Source organism: Hylaeus anthracinus, unplaced genomic scaffold (assembly GCF_026225885.1).
Source record: "Hylaeus anthracinus isolate JK02 unplaced genomic scaffold, UHH_iyHylAnth1.0_haploid 3, whole genome shotgun sequence".
Taxonomy (NCBI): Eukaryota; Metazoa; Arthropoda; class Insecta; order Hymenoptera; family Colletidae; genus Hylaeus; species Hylaeus anthracinus.
This window is the reverse complement of record NW_026535284.1, coordinates 5538966-5552413: the sequence shown is the minus strand read 5'-3', so window position 1 is coordinate 5552413 and position 13448 is coordinate 5538966. Positions and strand designations below refer to the sequence as shown.

Genomic DNA, 13448 nt, shown 5'->3' with positions numbered 1-13448 from the left:
AGAGAGAGAGAGAGAGAGAGAGAGAGAGAGAGAGAGAGAGAGAGAGAAGTAATGAAGAGTAGGAGTGAGAGGATTCAGAAAACAGGAGAACACTATAGGAGCGCAGAGTACTTTTACAGAGATGAAACTTTGGAATTTTCACGTCACAAAATTTGTAGCAGATTATACAACTATTATCTTTTAGCAGAAACTCTTATACTCTGTAACATAGCTACACATTCACACACTTATACAAGTATACAAGTTATATATATGTTTGTATATATAACTGTATGCTTCTGTAGGGACAGATAGGCCTGACAATCGATCACTATGTTTGAAAGTAATTATCGATTGAATAGTGTTCTTGATCAACTGACGTGAATTCCTGTCGCCAAATACAGGGTGTCCCAAAAATGTTGAAGTTCCTTGAAAGAGGTGGTTCGGGAGGTGATTTGAAAGAACTTTTTGCTTTGCGAAAATGTTGTTCGAGGCTTCGTTAAGCAGATATTAACAAAAAACCTTGATCAATCAGAGCGCGCACATACCGTTGGAGCGGCCGTACTAGCGAAGGCTACACGCTAGGCGGCTGCGCTAATACCCGAATAAAGTGACTCGACGCGCACGAAGGACATTGACGCGGCCGCCTAGCTCGTAGTCTTCGCTACCGCGGCCGCTCAACGGTATGCGCGCGCTCTGATTGATCGGGTTTTTTTGTTAATATCTACTTAACGAAGCTCCATCCGACATTTTCGCAAAGGAAAAAGTTATTTCAAATCACCTCCCGAACCATCCTTTTCAAGGAACTCCAACATTTTTGGGACACCCTGTATACAGGGTATTCCATTTCAATCAGTCCAAAGCTACTAGCATATTTTACCCTATAGACTCTTAGCACCAGAGTGCTCTACCTTGTCGACACAGTACTCTACCTTACATACCCTTACCAGCAGAATAGCTCTATCTTATCGACACAGGCCCACTCAATCATCGGGCTGATCGCTATAGTTACCCAATACGTGATTGAGGTAAGGAAACGCAATTTTTGGTTACATATACGTTCGTTTAATTTATGTTTGGCGATCTTGTATATCTGAATCTAGTAAAGACTGGAGCAACCTTTCAGTGAACGATTACTAGGGTGCAGGAAAAATATGCAAAATATACAAGCAAGTGATGCATAGAGTATACTGATATAATAAACACATAATAAACATATATGCATAACATATGCGATGTGCAAACAGATGTCAATGGCTGTGATTATGGTCGTAACGATTGATGAGTTAAGATGATAATGATAATACATTATGAATACATACATGTATTCATAAGTGCATAGAAAGTGTGTGTTCGCATAGACATCTGCAATCTAATAATTATGAATGTCTAATTACAAACTGCAAGTGTAGTTTATAATTACTGATCTAATTTATAATTAACAATTGATCGATTAATGAGTATTTTTATCATGGTTATCTCATTAATCAATTGAGAAGTGATTTAAAAATTATCGATTACTACCCGAAGGTAGATATCAAACCTCTAAAATTATCGTAATTATCATAATTCAACTTCTGATTGTTTATTTGTACACTAATAATTGACTGATATTAAGTTTAAAAAAAAAGACAAAAACATGTGGCGCCATCTCTCGGCGAAGCGCCTAAGTTTGTCGTGAAATAGTTCCAATCTTGCGCCGCTAGATGGCGCCACACTTTTCGATTTTTCTAAAAATTCAATATCAGACAATTAGTAGTTTACTAGTCGACAATTGGATGTTGAATTACGATAATTCTGATGTAAAATTACATTTATATGCAGAGAAAAGTAAAGAATTTATGTTTTGAATTTTCATTTTGGTGGCGCCATCTAGTGGCGCAATGCGGAAACTATTTCACGACAAACTTGGTCAGTCCACCGAGAGATAACGCCACATTTTTCGATTTTTAAAAAATTTAAAATCGGCCAATTAGTAGTTTACAAATTAACAATTAGAAGCTGAATTATGATAATTACAATGTGGTATTATATGAATATGCAGAAAAGAGTAAAAAATATGAATATATATGAAGAAATGATGTATACTAAAATACAAATGCAATAAATAATAAACTAATATTAGCACTTTAATATAAAAAATTTTTAATATAATATTTATTTAAATATAATATTGGTTGAATATTAGGCGAAAAATTTATTGAATTATATTTAAATCCTTATGAATTAAAATTATATGTAACACGTACTATAATATAATTCCAATTAATTAATAAAGATTTTATGTATTTAAATATTAATTACTGATTGAATATTAGTCTTTGAATATGTAGTTTGATATTTTACAATCAATTGTCGTAATTCCCATTTTCTTGATAATGTAAACATGTAAACATGTTCCTTTGGGTGTGAATCAGTGCGAATGTCATACTCGTGAAATCTCATAGAAAAGTCGCCAAAATTCCAACCCTAAAAAGTGAAGCAACGAATTTATTAAATGTAAATTTAAAGTTAAACGACATTCTGCGCTTTTATTTTACATTTTGATGATTAATTTATTTTTGACACGTAAGTGGTCCATTTTTTATTTTTTGACAGTCGAACCTAACCTGTTTCCGCAAGTGTCACTTGAAAAACTAATACATATACACATGACAAAATACCTAAATGTATACAGATGATTCCGACGTAGCATTTTAGAAAACTCATACATTGCTCAGTGAATGCAAACATAAAATGCTGCGCAGAGATATTCTAATGTTTTCATTTAGCTTAATAATAAAAGTATAATAATCGAAATAAGAATAATTAGTAACTATACTTGTAACAGTAATTACTAGTTACTGTTAGTAGTTTGTTCAGAGTATTTATAGTTTATGGAAATAACAATGCACTTTGCATCGTTGACAGGTGATAATTTGTCATATGATATGAAACATTTATGTTATAATATGATTTTCAATCTCTGTGTTATTTGAATGTATAAATTCCTATTTTATATTACAGTTTTAAATACGTTTGTTGTGCTTGCATCAGTGCAGTCCATTAATATGGCTTCAAACAGCAAAAATGTTTACAAAGATTTGTCTGCCGCTTGCAGCAGATTTACACAAACTTTTCATAAAGTGAGTAAATGTTTCTTATAAATCATACATATCTAGATCAGGAATTCTAATGAACAAATATTATTTATAGTAAACTAATCGTAGAAAGCAAATGAATATAATATTCTAGATTCACTAATAATCCTATACATGATTAGTGGGATCATAAATAGCTAAATATAAAAAAAAACAATATTGCATTCACTACAAGATAAACTATTCACCTTCTAAGACATTTGTAGCTTTCACAGCATGATGCTTTTTGTTTAATACTATCCGAGGCTTCATCAGCCATACAATTAGTTCCTATGGGTTCTAAACGACACATTAATATCAGTGCATTCTTGGATCTCTGAAGAAACCATCTGCAATGATGGCAAAACATACTTGATTAGGCTAATATCAAGCCTAATATCAACTTATTCAACCTGTTTCAGGAATTATGCGTTACCAGCGAAGGAAATATTGTTACTTCGCCATTAAGTGTCCACATGATATTGTCTCTGCTTTCGCATGGAGCGAAGTCTGAAACTTTGGATGAATTATCTCATGGGCTTTTTCATAGCAGCAGAGATTCTATAAGCGAAGAATATTCATCTTTACTTGCTAATTTAAAAGTAAGATTACCGACAGTAGATTAAAACCAAAGTTAAATTAAAATTACAAGTGATTCGTATATTTACAAGGAGCTGAAAAATGTAGAATTGTACATAGCAAATGCGATGTACATTCAGGATGGATTTGAATTGCTAGCAGAATTTTTGGCGGTAGGTTCAGATGTTTATAAATCTTCAATTTCGAAATTGGATTTCAAACATAATATAGATGCAGCGGAGAAAATCAATGCATGGGTTGAAAAAGCAACAAATAATAAAATATATAACCTTGTGTCTTCAGGTGAATTATTTTTATAACATATGAGAAGAGAAGAGAGAATTATAACAACTGTAATAATAATAATAATGATATTTTACATAGATGATTTTGACGAATATATGAAGTTGGTACTGGTAAATGCAATTTATTTTAATGGTTATTGGTTGCACAAATTTGACGTGAAGAACACGCAAAGCAAAACATTCCATGTGACCAAAACTGATAAAAGATTTGTGCCGACAATGTTTATTAAATCTAAGTATAATTATGGTGAAATACAAACGTTGGACTCAAAGTTTATAGAAATTCCATATATGGTACGCTTACGCATATAAATCTGTTTTTATCAAACTTCGTATACATATACTCAATAACCTAATATATTTTACAGAATGAAGATATTGTAATGACGATAATATTACCAAACGAGATAGATGGACTTGCAAATGTAGAGAATAATTTCTCATGGGAAGTAATTGCAAACGCAAATAAATCGAACACTGATGTCGAATTGTATCTTCCAAGATTCAAGATAGAATTCATGGTAGACTTAGAGAATACTTTACGGAAGGTATTCAAAATTTATCAGACGTATTGAATCTTTAAGAAAATCATCTTTGAATTATACATTAATTAATTATCCATTATAGCTTGGCTTGAACCGCATTTTCGAAGACAATGCAAATTTCAGCAGTATTTCAAGCATACCATTAAAGGTCGGCAAGGTTTTGCATAAAGCAGTGATAACAGTTAACGAAGAAGGTACAGAAGCTGCAGCTGCAACAGGTGCGTTTACTGTTAGTGAAAGCAAAAAATGTTCAGTGTGTATTACTTGTATATTTCATTTCAGCGGTGCAAATGAGACTTAGACGGATGATCGACATGCCAGAACAGTTTATGGTCAATCGACCTTTTATGTTTCTAATCGAATATAAACCACACAACATACCACTTTTTATTGGAAGTGTGAAAGATATAGGAAGTAATTCTAAGAAAGACGAGCTTTGAATGTCTATCTACAAACGAAGTCGACGCATAATTATTTAATCAAAATATAATTTTTTATTCTTATAATTAGATTGCGGATTTGTATGCATTTGTAGGAAATTTGAACGTACAAGAAACTACAAAATGCACACAGTAAACAACAATATAAAATATATATTGAAAGTAAAGTTCATATTATAATATTTGTAGAGTAAAATAAATTCCTATTTAGGTTCAATTCTTGTAGGTACGTTTGCAAAGATTTTATTTTGCGTAAATATCCGCAGTCTATTTATAATATTTATAAATATACGAAAATAATATATGTCTACACATTCTTTTCAAACTGTGAACATTGTACCTATGGAAAAAATGTTTCTACAGTTACGTTTACTTTCAGTATTAATGTTTATATGTTTCAAATCTTTGTATTGCGATAATCATACAAAAATGTGTTTTATGAAAAATATAATTCAGATTTGTAAGAAATGGAAACTTGTATTTTTATCAGTAGTCTAGTATGAAGTCCTAGTCTTATCACTGGTCTTGCACATGCGCGTCGAAGAAAGCTGAGCGCTCAGTTCTGTAGCTATAAGAAATAGTATATGATCCCAAAGCAACGGTTGAAGCCAAAACCAGGGAAACAATTTTTTTAGTTATAAAAAATGTCTTTTGTCTGTAAAATTATTTCAACCCCTATCCCTATGTTATAATTTATCCACACAATTAATATTATTACATGCTAAGAAGTATTTCCAATTTTCATTTATAATTCAATTTTTCATTGAGGCGGCTAAGGGCGCCAATTTTACTGTTACTGCACTGGTCTGAGATAGCACTGAACAGTACAGTACATACAAACTACAAGACCACAGTTACAACATTTTTGTAAAAACTCTCACGTTTTAAGCCAAAGTCTGGTTTAATGAAATGATGGAGCTATTTGTTAATTTCTTAGTAAATTTGTGCTCAATGACAATTTCAATTGACAGAATTACAGTAAATTACTTTATTTTAGATACATGTTAGGGACGGGGCGCTATTGGAAGCCACTTGATTGGCTTGGACCTGACTCTAACCTGAAAATACAAAGACTGGAACGTCAAAGATTCCAACAAAAGTTTCGCTACTGTAAAACTACTGTGTGGTTCACAGTGGTTCATTGTTGACGTGAAGTGACGTAAAGTTATGGTTCGAGCGATATTTTACACATCGAATAGTCGTAAGATCGTTGATAACACTTAAAGTACTCAACATAATTTGAAATTTCTTATTATATTGATATAGAATTTTTAAAATTAACAATATCATCGCAAACTGTTTAACATATTTAATTATAGGTCATTCGTGTATTATTGAAATGAAGACGATATCAAATTTTTTTTTTTAATTAATTAATGGTCATGTTACTTATACACATAACATTTTACATTCATTTATGTACTTTGTATTTAACTACTATTGGATTAAATTGTTTTGTTATTCAATTTTGTAAACGTTATCTGAGATGTATATACTTGATTCGAAAATTTAAGCTACTTTTTCAAGGTATTTGCTTAATAGATTTATGTTTCTATAAATAAACATAAATAGTTTAATGAATTATTATTCTTTTGGGATATTTGTATGTTTAGATTTTATGAATGTAGTTCTATAATGAATTTAAAACGTAAAGATGTTGCATTATCTCATAATATATATAACACAGGTGGACTTTGCTCTCATGATATATTTATATAGGGAGTTTTGTTTAAAAAGGAATTGTTCACTATCTCGTGAGAGAATGAAGCTATCAAAAAAAAATCTTTTAGCTTTGAGAAGTCACCAAAGATCGAGTCGATCAAAAAAAATGTTGAATGCAACATACCTTGTCAATAATTGTGTCTAAATACAAATAATAATTTCAGTATAGAATTACGAACATGATAAACACTTGCAATGTTATCGTTATTATGCTAAATAAATTGTTGAGAAGCAAAGCAAAACTATTCGTTGACTGTTAGGTTTAGAACTGATAAAGGTCAATTCTTTCTTTTTCCAGTTGGCCTTGGAAAGTAATTCAAATCCACGTTAATTGGGAGATAGTATCTTTGATCAATCATTAACTGTTCAATGTCTGTATTGTACTACAAATGTTAAACAATATCTCCTGTTATTTTTAGTGATGCTTGGTTTTATGACTCCAATGCATTCAAAAAGTCCAATATCATTCAGTGTTCCTACTACCATTCTACTACTAACATTAACATCACTTTCAGAAGCTAGAAAGGATTTTGATGATGCAATTGATCCTAATGGAGGTTTTACATGGTCGACCACTTCTTGGAAGATCAGTCTAGTCCTTTTTTTTTAGCAAGTAAACTTTATCTGAATAATATGATAAAATCACAGTGTGGAAACTTTTGGTAGAGGCTGTATATGTATAAATACACATATATGAAAATTACTTGTATTAGCATAAATGTTATTTGAGAAATGTTACATCATAACTGAACCTTCTACCCTCAAAACAAAGTTATATTTTTCATGCATAAGATGTGTGTATATGTATATATAAATATGTTGTGAGAGCAAAGTTCACCTGTGTTACATATAAGATAATCAACATATTTACATTTTAAATTCATCATATTAAATTCATTATATAGGATTTTATATTCATAACATCTAAGTATGTAAATATTCCAAAACTATGAATAATTAATTTAATTATTTCTGTTTATTTATAGAAACATATACATCGATTAAGAAAATATCTTGGAAAAGTAATTTAATTGTTTGTATTTTAACCACATTTACATCTTTTGGCAGTACAGAGATGGCAATGGATTTTCCAAAGAGCCTATTCGCAAGAAAAATTTCCAAAAATTACAACGCATTACACGGTTGTACCCAGAGAAACAGATTCGAGATGGAAAGGTATTTTTCGGTGAAATTAATTTATAAGTATTGAGTTGCCAGGAAAGACTGTCCTCATTTTTAATAGTTAGTATTGGAATGTCTGTTAATATATTAGAATATGTCTATGAATTAATTTTTGTCAGTTTCATATAAATATGGATGTAAACATACCTAGATCTAATTGAGATAATTCGTTGATCGATATAAAAAGTCACGTCGAAAAGTTTTGATGTCGAAAGTCTGAGTAATTCTAGAACAATGGAATCTTTGAATTGCATAAATGATTGAGAAAGATTTTGCAATTCCTCTTAATAATTTCCCTTCTCTGGACAACCCAATATTAAAACAAATCAAAATAAGAAATCCTCATTGTTTTCATTCATATAGACTGTTGAACATGTCCTACAGATATAAACATGGAACGATATGTAGATGAAACAGACATCTTGATCGTTGGAGGTGGTCCAGCTGGACTATCAGCAGCGATTCAAGCACGAAAGCTAGCAGAGACCTATGGAAAAGAGCTTCGAGTTACACTTGTTGAGAAGGCTTCGACAATGGGAGGTCACATCCTCAGCGGAGCTTGTATAGATCCAATTGCTCTAAACGAACTGTTCCCAAATTGGAAGGAACTGGGTGCACCACTAAAAACTCCTGTTACCAAAGACAAATTTGCATTTCTCACTGAAAAGGGCAGGATAACGATACCAATTATGAAAGGAATGCCGATGTACAATCATGGAAACTATGTAGTCAGGTAAATAAATTGCAATGATGGCAAAGTTAATTGTATCGATAAATCTCTAAGGATATCTCTTTTCTAGTTATTATTTTCTACAGATTGGGCCATGTTGTAGCTTGGCTTGGAGAGCAAGCCGAAGCAGCAGGGGTTGAGCTGTATCCTGGATACGCTGCAGCTGAAGTTCTCTACCACGAAGATGGTTCCGTGAAAGGAATAGCCACGAATGATGTTGGCATCGCCAAGGATGGTTCTCCGAAGGACAACTTTGAACGAGGAATGGAACTCCATGCAAAGTGCACAATCTTTGCTGAAGGTTGTCATGGACATCTCACGAAACAGATTTCGAAGAAACTAGACCTTCGAAAGGACTGCGAACCCCAGACTTATGGCATAGGATTAAAGGAGGTGACCGATACGAGTAATTCAAGTTGTATCCTTTGGTTAATGGATTCTTAATAGATTCTTTTGGTATTAGATCTGGGAAATTGATCCGAAGAAGCACATGCCTGGCACGGTTGAGCATACAATTGGTTGGCCATTGAATAAGAACACTTACGGTGGTTCTTTCTTGTATCATCTCAATGAAGACACACCACTTATCGCCATAGGTTTTGTTATTGGATTGGATTATTCTAATCCTTACTTACACCCATTTAAGGAGTTTCAAAGATTCAAACAACATCCCAGTATTAGGCCTGTTCTTGAAGGAGGAAGCAGGTAAATTATTAATTTTTTCTATCTCTTTCTATGTTTTCGTTTTAAATTCTGAATTGATATTTTAGAGTAGCGTATGGCGCAAGAGCTTTAGTAGAAGGGGGCTTTCAATCCATTCCTAAACTTCAATTTCCTGGTGGATGTCTTATCGGTTGCACAGCAGGGTTTCTCAACGTTCCCAAAATTAAAGGAACGCACAATGCTATGAAGAGTGGCATGCTTGCAGCGGAGAGTGCTGTTGAGGCCATAATTGACTCAGAGACTAATCCTTCGTCTACGAAAGGCATAGAACCAAAGACTTATACAGATAAAGTAAAGAATAGTTGGATTTATAAGGAATTGAAAGCTGTGAGAAACATGAGGCCAAGCTTCCATACGAGCCTTGGTGTTTACGGAGGATTGCTGTATTCTGGTTTTTCTATGTTACTTGGGGGAAGGGAGCCTTGGACTTTATCTCATGGTGGTAAGTTATCGTTTAAAAACATTAAGTGAAAAATGAAACTCTGTTTCTTATTACAAATAATGTTTTCAGGTCCAGATTACAAAAGATTAAAACAGGCATCTGAATGCACACCGATAGAGTATCCAAAACCTGATAACGAAGTGTCCTTTGATTTGTTATCCTCTGTGGCTCTCACAGGGACAAATCACGAAGCAGATCAGCCTCCACATCTTACATTAGCTGACGATACAATCCCAGTTACAAGAAATTTAAAGGAATTTGCTGGTCCGGAAGGTCGATTCTGTCCTGCCGGTGAGTAATAAATTTCCTTCATTTAATTCTACGATTTCAATGAAACACTATTTCTGGTGTTAATAAAGAGTAATTTGTATAATGTTTATGTATCCAAGTGTTTTTAAATGGATTAAAAGATAGAATTTTAGCCACTTTGTATTTGTGGAACAAAAAGGGCTAGACAATAATCTGCAAGACTCATCCATGCGTATAGTACGTAATTTCTTATAACGACTTATGCAATTGATTATTTAAATAGTTGCGCATGAGTTTGACCTATTAACATCTTGTCAAGAAAAATGTGTTCAAGCTCAGACTTAACACAGATCATAACATGTTGGACTTCGCTACTCGATAGTCTATGACTAACAGTTAGTCGTAGGCCAAACAGTTAGAAACAAAATCTTCTTAAACAATAAAGCAATTAATATTTATACTTAGATAACATATTATACATGTTTGAATTTGCCTTTTGATCAGCTACAAGACTACAATATAGCAATTAATATTTATACCTAACATATTTAAATTTGCCTTTTGATCAGCTACAAGAATACAATATTGCAAGTATACCATTCCATTAAAAAAAACATTCATGACTTTGAAATCTCCTTAAAAATTGACTTCGAAATAATTATTTTGTCTATCACAGTATGCCTCTTTGAAAACCAAACAATGTTTTCCTCTGATATTTTTTGTCAGATGCTTCTGTGCTGGACCAGCTAGTCCATTTTCAGTTTTACCTATATATTTATATATGTATATTATACCAGGAAAATTAGAGATTAAAGTTAAAATAATATGTATTGTACAAGCTTATACAAAAGTATAGACTTATTATCGATTTCTAAGAGAATATTATATTTATAATATATATTTCAAGGTTGAATTTGATGCTATAACTTTGTGAAAGCATTCTCCACGTGGTTAGGAAGATTCTTAAGCAAAAAGAAATAAAAGTCGACTTTTTAGACCTGCTAAACCAGACTTCTCCCCTAAATTGGAATCGTTAAACTTATATAATGACGAACTTAAATCTTTGGATTCCTTCCTTACCATTTTAAGAAATTTATTTTGAAAAATTTGCAGTAGAGTTAGGATGTTATTGTATGGACTACCCCAAGCTGTTATTCCGTAGTTCCAAGTATCATTGAACAGTCTACATATAGACTGTTATTATTCTTTTTTGTGGCTTTACTTTGGACAATTTAGCGAATATAAATATTAAATATTTTGTCTCATTTATCTAGTACTAAATGTGTTTGTCCCATTTAAGACGGAAGTCAATTGTAATACCTAGATATTTGCAGAATTCAACTCTTTTTATAGTATCGTATCCATTTTGTCAATGAATGTTGCCTGATTAAAAGTGACTGGTGGGAATTAACAAATAGTCATGCGAGGAATAAAATCCTATTGCAGCAGCCATTGCCATAAGAGCATCATATATAGGGCGATTCTACCAACTGAACCACAATTCTGTTAAAAAATTAACAGAAAAATTAGAGATTAAAGTTAAAATAATATATATTGTACAAGCTTATACAAAAGTATAGACTTATTATCTATTTCTAAGAGAATAGGTCCCTGTACACTGTAATAATAAATAAAATAAGTCATAAAGTCTTCTTTATATTTAAGGACATTTGGGTTTTGGGCAACTTTGCTTTTCTACATTTATATTAGAAGAGTTCTCCCCCCCCCCCCATCTCCCCTTGCTCCGCCCACCCTCGCCTCTACATCCCCCCTCACACAGCTCCCATCTCCACCCCTCCTATTTTTTCCTCCTTTTCCTCTCCCTCTACGAATCTCGTCTGGGTTTATCGACCGATGTGTCCTTGAACTTGAACCATCCTGACACCCCTCATGGCTAGACTACCCTCGACCGATCTCAGCTCACCAATTTAACAACCTCGCTGCAGAATCTTTCATCCCCCATTATCTCAACAGACACAGGCATCCTTTGTGCGATACTTGTCCATTTCAGATTAACAAAGTACTTGAGACAATTAAAAAAAAGGAATTGAAGAAGTTAGGATTCTTTAGGAATGCCATTTTGAGCAAAATTGATGTCAGAAGATGTTGGAATATTGTATTTCTTACATTATCAGTTAGAATAAATATTATCAGATCGCAAATATGTATTTTCATGTTAATCTGATAATGTTTGTAATATGTAATAATATGTAATTCCTTTTAATCTGATTTGATACTAGAAAATGTTGGAAAATAGTGTTCTTTGCATTGTCAGTTAGAATAAATATTATCAGATTAAAAGGAACATATATATTTGGGTAAAGTAAATTTTAGGAACAATTGATTTCAATAATGTAATTGTAGCATAATCGAAAGTCATTCCATGATAGTCTATGATGCTTAAAATACTCCTGGACCATCAAATCGCATCAAAGTACAATTTCTCTTAGAAATTAATTCCAAGGATGCTAATATAAATCCAGACCCTTTCTTCTCCATAATGTTTGTATGCTTTTTACAAAGATTGAGACAAATTTGTTCAATTATAGGTACACATGTATTAAAGGAGAACCTGTAAGGCCCTCTTTATAAAGAAATCTGTAATAAACAAACAAATTCAGAAAAACTTCAAAAAACTAAACAAATGTTTCTAAAAGGAAAAGTGAGAAATATATTTCAATTATCTGTTATTTATTTCAGGTGTTTATGAATTCGTACCGCTTGAATCAGGATCTGGGGAGAGATTGCAAATTAATGCCCAAAACTGCATTCATTGTAAAACATGTGATATAAAGGATCCAAGTCAAAATATCAACTGGGTTGTTCCAGAAGGTGGAGGTGGCCCAGCTTACAATGGAATGTAAATTTTGTTTGGAAACTGGTTTCTATAACGTTATACATATGCAAATTATATTTTTTTACAATAATTGAAATATGTATCTGTTGAGTGAAAGATGTAGTAAGATTGAAACTATTTTTCTATTGTAAAATATTATACAAGAAAATATACACTCGAATTGGTGCTGCGAATAGGTATAAATAATACTAATTGGAATTTGTAATATTTTTATATATGATTTGTTATTGAATTTATAAATAATCTATGCTGTCGAGATAAAAATATTGATAATTGGAATTTTTCATATTTTTATATATGATTCATTATTGAATTTATAAATAATCTATGTAACTGTTGCGTGAAAATTATGAACAATTTATGATGGTTATTTAAAGGAATGAATAACTTCACTTTGCAAAGAATGTACAGTAAGCCTATGTTAACTCTGGCAATTATGAGGAATATATCTTTACTCGTGAAAAAGATATTTTATAGTATACAAATATAGAATATATTTATTTTGCAATTTTTATTATATGCAAAACTTAAAATACAGAATACTTTTTTTGCAAAATTTTCATTATTTGCAAAAAT

The 13448-nt window shown here is 32.0% G+C and overlaps 2 protein-coding genes across 3 annotated transcripts; both read left to right on the top strand.

Moving 5' to 3' along the window:
• The first annotated feature begins 2365 nt into the window (after nt 1–2365).
• On the top strand, nt 2366–5435 carry LOC128893665 (antichymotrypsin-2-like). Of its 2 annotated transcripts, none has more exons than XM_054154805.1 (8): nt 2366–2547; nt 2986–3104; nt 3521–3700; nt 3770–3980; nt 4062–4276; nt 4351–4530; nt 4610–4745; nt 4810–5435. In XM_054154805.1, exons 1-8 carry the CDS (start codon nt 2526–2528, stop codon nt 4965–4967), a joined length of 1221 nt encoding a protein of 406 aa, XP_054010780.1. In that variant the 5' UTR covers nt 2366–2525; the 3' UTR covers nt 4968–5435. The 2 variants fall into 2 exon arrangements, with proteins under 2 accessions (XP_054010780.1, XP_054010779.1); XM_054154804.1 differs by lacking the exon at nt 2366–2547 and adding an exon at nt 2703–2889.
• Nucleotides 5436–6014: 579 nt separating this feature from the next.
• LOC128893659 (electron transfer flavoprotein-ubiquinone oxidoreductase, mitochondrial) lies at nt 6015–13429 on the top strand. The gene is made up of 8 exons (XM_054154790.1): nt 6015–6168; nt 7758–7865; nt 8256–8604; nt 8688–8994; nt 9065–9306; nt 9372–9766; nt 9836–10057; nt 12716–13429. The coding sequence occupies exons 1-8, from the start codon at nt 6135–6137 to the stop codon at nt 12877–12879; spliced, it is 1821 nt and encodes a 606-aa protein (XP_054010765.1). The 5' UTR covers nt 6015–6134; the 3' UTR covers nt 12880–13429.
• Nucleotides 13430–13448: the final 19 nt, after the last annotated feature.